Source organism: Micromesistius poutassou (assembly GCF_964030765.1).
Source record: "Micromesistius poutassou genome assembly, chromosome: 19".
NCBI lineage: Eukaryota > Metazoa > Chordata > Actinopteri > Gadiformes > Gadidae > Micromesistius > Micromesistius poutassou.
Window position 1 is genome coordinate 12372939 of NC_140289.1, and position 14291 is coordinate 12387229.

A 14291-nucleotide genomic window follows, 5' to 3' on the forward strand; every position below is an offset into this window, starting at 1 on the left:
CACACACACATGCCCATATGAACTCTTACACTCAAAGAATAAGCAAATGTGGCTCGGTTTTTTCAGTCACGCAGAACAAATATCAATGATTATTTCTGATTTCTGTTTGTACATTTAATGTTTCTGTTTGTGGTGTTGAGTCCTCACCTCAAGCGGAGGCTCTCATCATATTGAGGTTCATTATGTGTTGTATTGGTATGCGATCATCGTAAATCCCCTAGTCCTCAGTGGTATCTACCTGGGCGATCCTGAATGTAGGAAGCAAAACTGAGTCATGTCATGTTTATGTTGTTTACATACAATCCCACTGATGTGTCATAATGCATGAGTCACAGCCCTTTTTTGAATACCAAACGGTTGTGTCATGCATTATGGCGTTTTCTCTTTCTCCCCCTCAGTCTTCTCTTGACGCCGGACCTTCCTTGGCATTTGCAGTTACATTTAGGGCATTTAGCAGACGCTTTTATCCAAAGCGACTGACATTAAGTATATATGTCAGAAGAAGGTGAAACAATTTATCGCTGTCGGTACAGTAAGGATGTTCAAGACCCAAGTGCCAAGCACTAACAGTCGCTAGGTTAACCCATACCCCGTATACAATAAAGATAGCTAGGATAAGATGCTACACAATTAAGTACTATAACTAAGTACGACACACAATAAGCCTGTACATTAAGTGCCAGGACGTACAACATACAATAAGTGTGCATATTAAGTGCCAGGACGTACAACATACAATAAGTGTGTAACAGGGTTAAGGGGGGTGGCTATGCAGAGTCTAGGTGAACTCTGAACAAGTGAGTCTTGAGTCTTTTGCGGAAGCAAACATTACATTATGTATACTGTTGTATTTGTTGGGGTGAAGGAAGGTAGGAAGCTTTGGTGTCGTAGCTGGGTGGTAGTTTGGCTATTCCTGCCAGTTCCGTATGATCCCTGGTCTTTATATATGCCATAATTGAGAGCTTTAGGCTGAATTCTGAAGTCGGATATTCCTGGGCTCGTTCTGGTCCGTGCAGGTTGCCACCATGGCCTTGAGGGAACACCAGCTAGGGATGCCATTAAAGGTGATGGACACATTTATATGAGGTTATCCTGTCCTAATGCTCTGCAGGATACAGTTGATGAATCATTTAGTGTTGTTTGTATTCATCATTCAAATGTATCACTCTAAACCTCTCATCAATATCACTTTGCATAGCCGCATTGCAAAGCAAGTAGAGCAACACAAAGCAATCCATTAAATGGAGGAGACTGTATGAGAGTGAGTCTTCAGTATAGTACACAAGAAGGCACTCTTTCATATGGTGAAGAGACACTGAGTGTGTGTGTGTGTTAGTTTGTTTACGTCCAGATGACCCATCCATCTTGCCACTGACATAGACAGATGGGGTCACGGGGGGGGGGGGAAACTGTATATGAATGACCCTGGCCATTTCATTTCATTGTCTCTCTCTCTCTCTGTCTGTCTATCTGTCTGTCTGTCTGTCTGCATGTCTGTCTGTAAGTAAGGGAAGAGACAAGAGAGAGACAATGCCACTGCCTTCCACTCTCCGTCTATCTCCGTCATGACACTCTTCCTTCTGAGCACTACCTCTCATTCTCTTTGTCACCCTCTGCTTGCTTTTTCTCCCCCCCCCCCCCGACTCCCCCTGCTTCTTATATAGGTTGCCATAGAATCATGTGGCCCTCATTTTGAATTGCGTGGACAGCTGGGAAAATGAGGAAGGCCACACACACACACACACACACACACACACACACACACACACACACACACACACACACACACACACACACACACACACACACACACACACACACACACACACACACACACACTGCATTAACAAGAAACAAATGCTGGTTTCCCATCCCCTTCCTCTTCAGTACATGCTCTTAAGAACAATGAACTTATACTTGATGGAGCCATAGTTGTATGCAACTATGGCAAACAGTGATATGCAACTATACAATAGACGGAAGACATTTTAAGAGGTTTTGGAACTTTCAAGTTGGAATTCACAGCTAGTGTTGAAAAAGTGAAAGTGTGTGTGTGTGTGTGTGTGTGTGTGTGTGTGTGTGTATACACATACAAGTGGAGAGCGTGCATGAACCTAGTGGCTCTTGTGGATGTTTGCACACTGCCTGAGTGTCCATGAAGACTTAAGTGGTTTATTGACAATAAGCTCTCTGCCGCTCTCTTTCTCTGCCCACTTGTGCCCGCTTTTCACTTTGTGGATAGTCTGTTGTTATAGCAACCCCCATCGCTATGTCCTCCCATGGGCCATTTTGGGTTGCGAGTGTCACAAATAGAACAACAACCCTAAGACTACTCTGTGTTTGTTAAACGAGCTGAAGGCAGTGAAGTGTTTGTTTGTGTGCCTTGATATAGTGCGGTTACATTTCTATGGTCTGGTAAAGCAGAAATACAGAGCTGGAGAACATGGTGTGTGTGGAGGCTTCTGATAAGAGCTATTTTTATGGAGTTTGTTGATGCAGTCCGTCATCTTATCTCACATACATACATAGTTATTGTATTGTATTGTATTGTACATCCTGGCACTTAATGTATGCACTTATTGTATGTTGTACGTCCTGGCACTTAAAAATAGTACTTAGTTGCATTAGTTGCAGTTGCAGTTTACTGGGAATGTGTTAACCTAGTGATTGTGAGAGCTTGGCATTTGGTTCTATGAACATCCTTTCTGACGGCGATATATTGTTGTTTCTCCTTCTGACGAATGTACTTATTATAAGTCGTTTTGGATAAAAGTGTCTGCTAAAATGTAACAAACATAAATGTAAATGTAACATACACACAGTTTGGGCAAAATGAGACTGCAGACAACTTTCATCCACAAATACCTTGCAGCCCACAGTGAAGGTGCAAGATTATACAACTTCTGAACTCAAATGAGTATGTGAATACCTCAAAATAATGCAAACTGACATGCATATATATTGGTGACACATTGTCAGTCCACCCGTGGCTTGGTGGCGTTGATTCGCCTCCCAGAGAGGCTCGTTATAGAGTGGGGGTTTTCTGGAGGTAAAAAAATAAGAGCGAGGGGTTTTGAGGGTCACTGGGTCCTACCAGAGAGGGGTCGTGCTCCTGGTGAACCTTGTGTTTGTGTGTGGGTGGGGGGGCTGGGTGGGTGTGTGCGTGTCGTGGCGCAGGGGGTCCGGCTCATTGTTTTGGTCCGCAGAATGGGAGTGTTTCTGAGGAGATGGGGGTGTGTGGGGTTGTGGGAAAGAGAGGGAGCGTGGAGAGCAGGACCAGGCCAACTTGTCTCTGAAGAAAGACGACTAATAGAGTCAAACAGCCAGATTGTTTTATTGCGGGACGTCGTGGTCCCATTGTCTCCAACGTGTGGGACCTCACTGGTACACGTGGGAGTTGAGATGGTGCGACAGAAGTCTTATGTTTTAGCTGCAGGTCTTCCATGCGGGGCTCAGAAGGCCTTGTTCTGTCTGTGATGCTTTCTTTTTCCATTTTTTTTTCTCCTCATGGTCAGTGAAGCACTGACCACGTGTTACGCAACACATCATTTGTGTGCAATATGTCCTGCGAGGTCTTTGGGCTCCGTCCGGCTACACCACACCACCCCGCCACCGCCGCGGGAGAGACCAGCACAATGGCTGCACAGGAGACCCACGGTGCACCGCAGGGCGTGAGGACCCTTTGTCTGATCCGCTACATTGATCAACTATAGGAACTATAGGTGTGTGTGTGTGTGTGTGTGTGTGTGTGTGTGTGTGTGTGTGTGTGTGTGTGTGTGTGTGTGTGTGTGTGTGTGTGTGTGTGTGTGTGTGTGTGTGTGTGTGTGTGTGTGTGTGTGGCTAATGGCATCAGTTCATGTGCCTGCTGGGTGTGCGTGGAGCCATGCACACACACACACACACACACACACACACACACACACACACACACACACACACACACACACACACACACACACACACACACACACACACACACACACACACACACACACACACACAGAGTTAATGTTATTCTACAAAGTTTGGTCCCCGCCTGAAAGTTTCATTTATGAAAAAGGGTAAGAGAAGAAGAAATGCAGGAGAGCGAGAGGGGCACTGTTTGAGTGTGTGTGTGTGTGTGTGTGTGTGTGTGTGTGTGTGGAACTCTCCACTCCTTGTAATTTGCTGCGGGAGAGAGGGGGGTGGAGACAGGGGGAGGGGAAACCCAGCGGGAAGGGAGCAGAGGCCATTCACTTTGACACAAACACACACTTGCACACTTTAAAGACTCACACACACACACACACACACACACATGCATACATACATGGTAGCGCATACACAGAGTGGTGTGTGCGTGTCCAGTGGTGAGCGAGCGGCTAACTGAGGCGTGGTGGAAGACAGACGGGTGGCCGAGAGAGGGGATTCTTTGCACAGCAGTCAGGAGAAGGAGAGGGAGAGAGACCACAGGGATCAATAGAGCAAAAGAAAGAAGGAGAGAGAGACTCTCTCTCTCACACAGCCAGGCACACAGGCTACACCAGTGTGTGTGTGTGTGTGTGTGTGTTGTGTGTTGGAGCGGTGGACGCCACGGTCTCCCAGCGGAGAGGAGGTACTGAAGGAATGAGACGGCTCTGAGAGAATGTGAGACTCACCGGGACGGTCCCAGGCTTCTCCCAGGAATGCTCCAGCTTTGGGAATATAACTCGGAATACAAATGTGGATATGTGATCCTCTCAGGACTCCTTCAAACAGAACAGCCCCGCCGTCCTGCTGTCGGACCTGCTGGTGTTTAGTGTGTGTTGACGGGAACCACCATGCCTACTGGTAAGTTGGCGACTATCCCAGTGATACCTGGCTTAACATGGAGGCTTTAAAAAAGTATAAATCTATATGCACACTTCCTCTCAAGGAACTTTTTACTGCCCATCGGTTTGGCTTTGCACGATTTCTTTTGGTTGAGTACATTTTGGGAATTTAGAAACATTGCCCAGAAGTAGTTGCTGCCAAAGCTTTCATTTGTCAAAAAATACTTTTCGATTTGAAATGCTTACGCTGATTGTTTTCCATTCATCTCACTTTGTGAAGAAAGTCTGATTTTCCATTTGAACATTTCTTTGGCAGACCACCTATAACTTTTTTTTACTGGATTACAGAGAAATTTTGGAAGTACATAGTCTATGGTTTGTCCTGGACAAGCTTGTCATACATGCTCTAAACTTTCCTATGGACGTCTGCCATTGGCGTAATTAATCCTATACTTGTGGAGCGTGAAACCACCATCTCAAGCCAGGGATGGACTCTTATTCACAGTAGACAGCCCACTGACGCCAGACACGCTGCCCAGTTGTTTTTCCTGACATTGTTTGGGTTTGAGGGTTCTAGTTAGTATTTTTCTTGTGACCCAATGCATCCCCTGGGAGGCTCTTCTGCTGCTGCCCTGGCTCAGAGGCACGCGGGCAGCAGGGCTGAGATGCCGTTCGCAGCCTATGACCCAAATTAGAGCAGCCAAGGATTGGTGGTGGGTTGGGGGGCGGGCCCACGCGAAGGGTGCAGGGGACGGGGGATAATTACTGTTTAGAGTGAACTCTTTGGTGTTGAGGTGCTGTAAACAATAGAGCCCTCCGTGGTAGAAGCCCCCCCCCCCCCCCCCCGCCCCCAGCAGGAGTACACCAGGAAACCTGTTAGCCCCTGGCCTAAACGCACAAGAGCCAATAAAAGGCTGTACACTCTTGAAGAAGAGTTCTCCCGACAAGCATGTGCGTCACGCGGCGCCCCTGCTTTGACGTGATCTATCGTGGGCCCAGTTACAGGAGGAGAACCGGAGCGAGCAGTAGCCAGTGGAGCTCCGACAACTAGACTATTTCAGGTCTTCCAAGGGAAGTTTGCTGGGCTGACGTCCAATCGGGTCACAGAATGAGGCCAGTGTGTCACTCTTTTTTGGGGAGGGGTAACAGGGGTCACACGTGTGTCCTTTAGGGTGACTGTCTGACTTGAGTTGTGTGTGTGTGTCCGAAAATAGGGGGTGTAGACTTGCGGCTGGAGATTTTCCCACAGTGGCTCCTCCTTGGGGGTCCTCTTGGTTCTGTGGCATTCTGCCCCCCCCCCCCCCCCCCCCTCTTGTTGTTGAGCGCAAGGTCAGCAAGAAAAATCTCAATAAGTGAAATCAAACTGAGCAGTGCACAGACAAAATCGTTTTTGCCATCTCAGAAACCCCATTGGATAGACAACAGGTGTTAATGTGAAAAGTAAGAGAGAAATGCAGACTGTTGCGTGAGACTGTTTTACACTCAGGGAGTATTAGTCCTGTGAATGAATGTAGGGCAGTCCTTGAGATTGTTGGGGTGGGGGCGGTTGTAACTAATGCGAATAGTTCCTTCCTCTTCAAACATCTGCTTTTGAGACATAGGGCCGAGACAGCAGGACAGGAATGTTGTCTCTCTCTGTCTCTCTGTCTCTGTCTCTCTCTCTGTGTCTCTGTGTCTCTCTGTATCTGTCTCTGTCTCTCTCTCTCTCTCTGTTTCTCTGTCTGTGTGTGTGTGATTCAGTCTGTGTGCTATTTCTTTTTACTGTGTGAAATCCTGAGTGACACTTTATGGTCCTTAACGTCAGTACAGATCAGGCCCTGCGTCTCAATCCCCAGAAATGAAGATGGGACCCTTTATTACAGACGTTTTGTGAAGATCTGAGCCCCCTTTGTCCCCCCGACACCGTTACTAAACAGACGGCGAGACTGCGTCGCCTCATTGTGGCGCCAAAGGGAGTACGCCGCACATACCCTAGCCAAAAGAAACGTCTTCTTTCTACGGCCACATCACCGTATTCTTTCAACTCTTCTTCTGTGTCACTTCAAAGGGGTTTGAAACTGAGCAGGAGAGATGAACCTGAAGGTAGAAGTGTCTGGGAAGTGTCTGCAGATTGAGAGCCCTTCATAGGTCTTTTGAGTACAGCAGACAGTTCTCATTGTGGTCGAGAGTGAGAATGAGTGGGGAATTGGGAAAACAAATGGAACTGGGTGTTGGCAGGTGGAGTTTGACTGATGACCTCTCCCAACAACTCTTGTCCTCCTACTTTCATTCCAACACACACACACACACACACACACACACACACACACACACACACACACACACACACACACACACACACACACACACACACACACACACACACACCTTTAGTGTCATATGTCCTAGTTTGCCTGATCCCTTATCTCGGATCTGACCTCAGAGAGTTTGCGTGACCCTGTTAAGTCAAAGCTGAAGACCTGGGCTGTAACTAAGGGTAATTCTTTACAAATTACTGATGTTGGAAACAAGTCAACAAGAAGGTTGTTTGACACGTACTCAAACAATCACAAAATGCTAACTTAGATAACCTTTGCATGTGCATGCATGCAGATGTACACGCATATACCAAGACAGAGCTTGGCATCTTCTGACGCTGAAACTGCAGCCACAAAGAAGTGTGTTCTGCATGCTTCTTTAAGGATGTGTTTTAATTGACAACAGAACTGGACCGCATCAATACGCCCAGTGTGATAACTGCCACCATCACCAAGGGCTTTCCATTCACATCAACGTCACATCTTCAGCGGAGAGACCCTTCGATCCTGGATTACTTTTAAAAAGGCCATTCCACAGAGCTTTAGCCAGATCGTTTTCCTGAATGCATCTGATTTTGATCATACCGCACAGCTGTGTGTAACATGTGACCAGGAGGGTGGAGGGAACTTGTATCAATCCATTAGTCTGGCTTTCTGCGAAGATCCAACACCGAAGTAATCGATTGGTATACTTTCTCAGACACAATGTACACTCAGTAGGACGTTGGGAACCAGCATCTGTAGGTGTGAGTGTCCTATAGGCCTATTTCAACAGTGTAGCTGATTCTGGTCTCCATTTCTAGATAATGGGCCATGCTTGTGTGTCACAGCAGGTCCCTGAGTCTTTGGCTTTTAACTCCACAAGGAAATGTTAACGTTATGTTCATGATGTTTATAGTAGTACTAGAGTTAAAGTTAAGTTTCCAAAATATCTTTTGATGGTCCTAGGAGACATGGTGCACGTGATGAGGGGCTCTTCGCAATGGTTAACATGTGTCCAAATAGGATGATCTGAACCATGTTAGTGAGTGAGGAAAATGGGGTGGAAGATTAATGAGGGAGGGGAAATGAATAGAAGTATGGAGAGAGGGAATGGGAGAAGGCGAGAGGCAGAGACAGAGGGGGAGAAGGGAGAGGCTTGGACATCACAGGCCACGCTATTGTCCTGGGATCAGGCAGCCAGTGATGTCATGCTGAAGAGGGTCTGAGTTGGGGATCAGAGTGGACATTTTATTCCTCCATTTCCATTTCTTTAACAGTCATAACACTGTTGTCTTGTAAGTTCGTTTTTTTTTTAAATCAGAACGATCAGTTAAGCTTTACCAGATACTTTTCAACTATAAATGTTGTCATTTGAAATGTTGTATTTTGTGTTGTTTATTGTATTTTTTCAAGCTGACAGGCGACGGTTCCATACATTCAAGTCTGTGGATTAGTGTGAAAGGTGGCAAGGTGTCTATGCATGTGTGTGTTTGTGTGCACATCACAGTCGTGTGTGTCGCTGCTGGGGTAGGTAGGTCCCTTTTGTGTGCTGTGAGATCTGACGGCTGAAAGCTGACTCTGGGTGTATTGTGTGAACGAAGAGGTGAGGAGGAGGAGAGAGTAGGGGCGACCAGCAGCGGCCCTTCTACCACAGCCATGTCGATCTTATCTGAACCCCGCCACACCATGGATGGACAAAACCCCTCTCTGGGTCAAATAGGCGCCGTGTGGGAGTTATCGCTATAGGTGCTGCATGTTTCATAAACGGGAGGTTTTCTGTTACGTTATTGTTATATGTTGAACAGGCGACATGTCATTTGACACTTTATCAGGAGACATCACGATTAGAATGTAACACTAAGCTCCGCCCATGTGAGTCCAGGCCTCTATTTAAGAGATGCTCAAAAAGCTAAACCTATGACCTTTCTTCTTTATTAGGATTCCCGCGTTATCTCATCTGTCCTTACTGAAGTCCCTACCCACTAATCCAGAGTTCTCCCTATATCTCCCTAGAGTCCACCTATATCTCTGGTACCAGAGTCCCCCTATATCGCTGGTACCAGAGTCCCCCTATATCTCTGGTACCAGAGTTCTCCCTATATCTCTGGTACCAGAGTTCTCCCTATATCGCTGGTACCAGAGTCCCCCTATATCGCTGGTACCAGAGTCCCCCTATATCTCTGGTACCAGAGTCCCCCTATATCTCTAGTACCAGAGTTCTCCCTATATCGCTGGTACCAGAGTCCCCCTATATCTCTGGTACCAGAGTCCCCCTATATCGCTGGTACCAGAGTCCCCCTATATCTCTGGTACCAGAGTTCTCCCTATATCGCTGGTACCAGAGTTCTCCCTATATCGCTGGTACCAGAGTCCCCCTATATCTCTGGTACCAGAGTGCTCTCTATATCGCTGGTACCAATTAATTATTATTTGTTCTGTGCGTAACAAATAATAATAATTATTACATATTATTATATTAATAATATAATAATATTAATATTAATAATATATTATTATAATATATTATATTATTATTATATTATTATTATTCTAGCCCACCGACGGCACTAAATAATTAAAAATATTCCCTTACGACACTTGAGGCCACTGCCGCATGTTATCCACCCACTGGAGTTCATTAACCTCGGGTGGCAAAGTACAATCCCTCCATCCAGACTTTTAATATTGCTTTTTGTCTCTACCCACGTTAGCCTCTCCATCCTAATTCGCCGGGTTGTAGCTAACAACGTAGCTAACTAGCTGTAGTTAGCCGACCGGAATTTTCCACACAATGCGGAAGACAAGAAATTAAAAAAACCGGCGTGGCTGAATAAGGTGAATATTGCTGGCTGGGGTACTTCTGTGGGTACCCCCTGGTACCTTCCTGGTCAATTTTCAATTTGATTTGTGTAGCCCTTAATCACAGGTACCGTCTCACAGGGGAAAACTGGCCACATCTTTAGCTAGCCCTAGCACTCCAGGGCAAAGGGGCCATCAGGTGGCTGTAAAAGTGCAGTCTGAAGTGGACGGGCAGGTCTCTGCACAGAGTTGTTAAAACCCACTTTTCTGTGTCTATTTGTATTGGTGGACCTTCTGTAAGCCCCTCTGCATGCCAACAGATTATGTGCAGGCATCAGGCATATGTAGGGAAAGGTTGACAAGCAGTCCAAGTCAATACTAAAGCTGTTTGTGTTTTTGAAAACAGTCTCTGCACCAGCTAAAGTGTTCCCTTAAACGTGTGAGACCGAGAGAGGCATCAAATAAGTGGTTTATTGCATTATTAGCCTGTTGTATAAATGGTGTCATGGCCACCCCATAGTAACACAGTGTAGCATGTAGAGTACATTGTTTGGAGGATCATGCGCTTTTTCCTGAAATGTGATCCTATTCATTTTTTGACTGCTTCCACGTTTCTGAAGGATCAGAGAACAAATGGTTAGTATCCGACTCTACAGGTGATGCTGTCTTTAGTGTGGTTCTCTGAGTGCTTGATCTGGGTGTAGGGTTAAAATGTCTGACCAGACTGGGAACAAGAAGGAACGGTCGAAAGCATGTAGTCAAGGCACTGGCTGGCAGCCGAGGCACGCACGCACACCCACACACAAACACACACGCGCACGCAGCACACCCACGTGCACACGAACACACACACACACACACACACACACACAAACACACAAACACGCGCACACACACACAAACACACGCAGCACACACACACACACACACACACACACACACACACACACACACACACACACACACACACACACACACACAGGAAGAGAGGGAAGAAACAGTCTCAACCTGCAGGCTTAGGGCCATAATTAGAGATCATTTACACGGATCAGGTTGAAGATAATCTGAACAAAATGTAACCAAAGCCTAGTCATCTTCCCTTTTGCTGTGTGTGTGTGTGTGTGTGTGTGTGTGTGTGTGTGTGTGTGTGTGTGTGTGTGTGTGTGTGTGTGTGTGTGTGTGTTTACCCAGGAAACTACCAGGGTGTGCCCCAAACATAGAGCAGGGCGGTGGGAAGGAGGGGCTGGGCAAACACAAGTTGGAGCAATCTCTCTAGGCCTTTCACACATGCACTGTAAGCCTGTAACATTCTCCGGATTATTATTCATCCATATACTCCCAATGTGTGTGTGAACGCACATGTCCGCATCAGCCCCTCTCAAGGTTACCCAGAGTTTCCCCGGCCAGGCCCCAAGTGTAGAGTCCGGAGATCCGGAGACTTCACAACAAGCGAGTGGACATGTTGATGGCATTTCTATCGTACGACTGACGCAAAACCAGCTTCTTTATACTTTTCCCTTCTCGCCTGTATTTTGCATTTCAGCCTCCTTCTGCTTCCACTCTTCTGTTGATATTGCAGATACGTCTGAGTAAAACACATGTGTTCTTCTGCATTCACTGACCCCCTTGTGTTGTGTGTGTGTGTGTGTGTGTGTGTGTGTGTGTGTGTGTGTGTGTGTGTGTGTGTGTGTGTGTGTGTGTGTGTGTGTGTGTGTGTGTGTGTGTGTGTGTGTGTGTGTGTGTGTGTGTGCGCAGCCTTCTGCAGCCAGTCGTTATCTGTTATAGCCATTAAGCTGTAGCTGCTTCATCATCGGTTTGACAAAACAAACGGACTGTTGGAGTTAAACACACACAAATCAGTTTCCCATACATTTCCTGATTAGATGAGGAAGCATATCTTAGTATATAAATGGACCTTAAGATTCTTAGTTAGCTATTAGTCCATTGTGTGTAATGTTAAACAGTTCACTGTGTACTATCAATATACAATTCAATGCAATCATTCGGCCGAACAGACAATCCGAGGCAGAGCGTGTGCACGTTAGTGTGTGTGTGTGTGTGTGTGCATGTTAGTGTGTGTGTTCACGTTAGTGTGTGTGTGCACGTTAGTGTGTGTGTGTTCACGTTAGTGTGTGTGTGTGCGCAACTTTTTATTAGCTTTTTATGGGTCAGAAAAGTGGGTCAGGTTTGGAAGGACAAACTTTTTGCTGAATACATTTGCAGAATGCATTTTAACACACACACACACGCCCACAGACACAGACGCACACAGAGGAAGTCATAAGCAACAGGAATCTGTTCCAGTCCTCTGCTGGGTGAATGCTGTTGCATGCCCACTGTGGTTAAGGACGCTCCAGTTCTTCTGCTGCTCTTCTTGCCAGGACGGGCACAGGCTAACATTCACTAGCGGGCAGCCTGTTGATAATCCCAGGCCTATCGGGTTGTTTTGTTAGATTATGAGGCGACGCGTTACAATCCTCCACAATAGACCCTTCTTACTCTTAGACTTGGAACCTGAGGGCCACACACCGTGGCTGAGGACCTTTGGTGCCTTGCTCCTAAGACCCCTGGAAGGCCCCAGAAAGAGATAAGAACCGTAACTCAAGGGAAAGCCCCCCCCCACCACCCAGTAGCGGCAGTAGTCTCCACAGAAGGCGAGCTTGCTGTCGCAGCACAAACACCTGAGCTGCCACCCTGAAAGGGGTGGACAGCCACCTCGCTTTCCTTTGGAGCCTGTTCCACGTTTCATGTTTCATGGTGTTGTTTTGAAGTGTGTCTGTGTGTGTGTGTGTGTGTGTGTGTCTATGTCTGCGTGCGAGCGAGCGAGTGATCTCTCTGATGCTTTGATGTCAGACCTGCCCCGGGGAGGACTAGCCCGCAGCGCTAGCGGCAGCAGTGATGCTATCCCTTAGGAAATTGGATCTGGTTCTGGCTCTGATTTAACGATGGCCGACCGTGGCCCCCCAGTCCCGACCACTTCTTTAGAGGGGTTTTCTGCCGTGCCCCTTCTTTGCCCTCACTCCTCCTGCCTCTCTGCTCCCATGTTTGGCTCATCAAAGCAGGCATTCTTTTAAAGGCAAGACTGGAAAAAAGAAAGGAGAGGGGCGATACTGTGCACACTGAGCCTGTGTGGGTTTGAGTTCAGCACGAGTGTGCGTGTGGGGGGATTTTGGGATCCAGAAACACACAGACACACAGACAAACCTGTCCCTCTCCCACATAAATATTGCCTTTCAGTCATGAGTGCGAGAAAAAGGTTATACCGTTAATCAAGTCGTTAAAAGCACTTGGGCTTCATCTCTGTTACTCCAGTCTCTCTCTCTCTCTCTCTCTCTCTCTCTCTCTCTCTCTCTCTCTCTCTCTCTCTCTCTCTCTCTCTCTCTCTCTCTCTCTCTCTCTCTCTCTCTCTCTCTCTCTCTCTCTCTCTCTCTCCTCTCTCTCTCTCTCTCTCTCAGAGGTCAGGCAGGGTCCTCCTCATGGCTTTACAGTAACTAACCGTCCACTGGCCAGTTGTGAATGGCTGGTGTGTTGTACCACTAATACTGTAGTAAATACATTTAACGGTCAATTGAATGGCTTCTAATGGGAGGTATTGAGTGTGGAGGTGGAGGAGGGCGTGGCCTGAGGACAGAGCTGCTCTGTTTCTAAGAGGCTACATGCTGGGCCTCACATGGTAGGCAGTAGGGGTGTGACAGAGTGGAGAGTGGTCGACACTTAGTTTGAACATGAAGGTGCTTTTGCAAATAAATGTTACTAAAGACTCCTTGTAGGGAGCTTTACAATACACCTCCTTTTATGTGACGAGTTCAGCCATGGAGGTAGCACACAAAAACATACTTATGATTTGCATTCTTAATTTGTTGTTAAGCATAGTCCCAAATCATCATACCGTTATGATACCGTGATGAGGTCCGCGGACAATGTTGAATCGAAGACCTAAATCAAGCCCTACAAATAAGCACTTTATAAACTGGTAGGATAGAAGATTAAGGTCAACAATCATGCTTACAAATCCAAGTTTCATTGCTGGATATATCCTGATAAACTTTAGCCAGCTGGTTTCAAGCATTCAGGGATTTCACTGCCTCCACCCTAAGCCCAGCCCACAGAATAACCTTCGTTGTTAACCAGCAGAACAGAAGTCTATAGAGCACAAAACAATCATGTTAACCTGTATTTTACATTGTTGTATATAAACCTACCGTTTTATATACACTACCTGACAATTTCATGTTTTCCATGAAAACTCGCACTTTTATTCATCAGTTTTCAGCTGTGCTAACATAATTGCACAAGGGTTTTCTAATCAATCAATCAATTAGCCTTTTAACATGTTAGCTAAACAAGGTACCACTAGAACACAGGAGGGCTGGTTGGTGGAATGGGCCTCTGTACACCTGTGTAGACATCTCATTAAAAATCA

At 46.5% G+C, this 14291-nt stretch overlaps 1 protein-coding gene across 1 annotated transcript in view; it reads left to right on the forward strand.

The window, feature by feature from the left end:
- Nucleotides 1-4577: 4577 nt before the first annotated feature.
- LOC311364335 (pleckstrin homology domain-containing family G member 1) overlaps nucleotides 4578-14291 on the forward strand; it is a 31719-nt gene continuing 22005 nt past the window's right edge. The window contains 1 exon segment of the mRNA XM_084484315.1: nucleotides 4578-4809. Coding sequence (XP_084340441.1) covers nucleotides 4800-4809 — 10 coding nt within the window. The 5' untranslated portion in view covers nucleotides 4578-4799.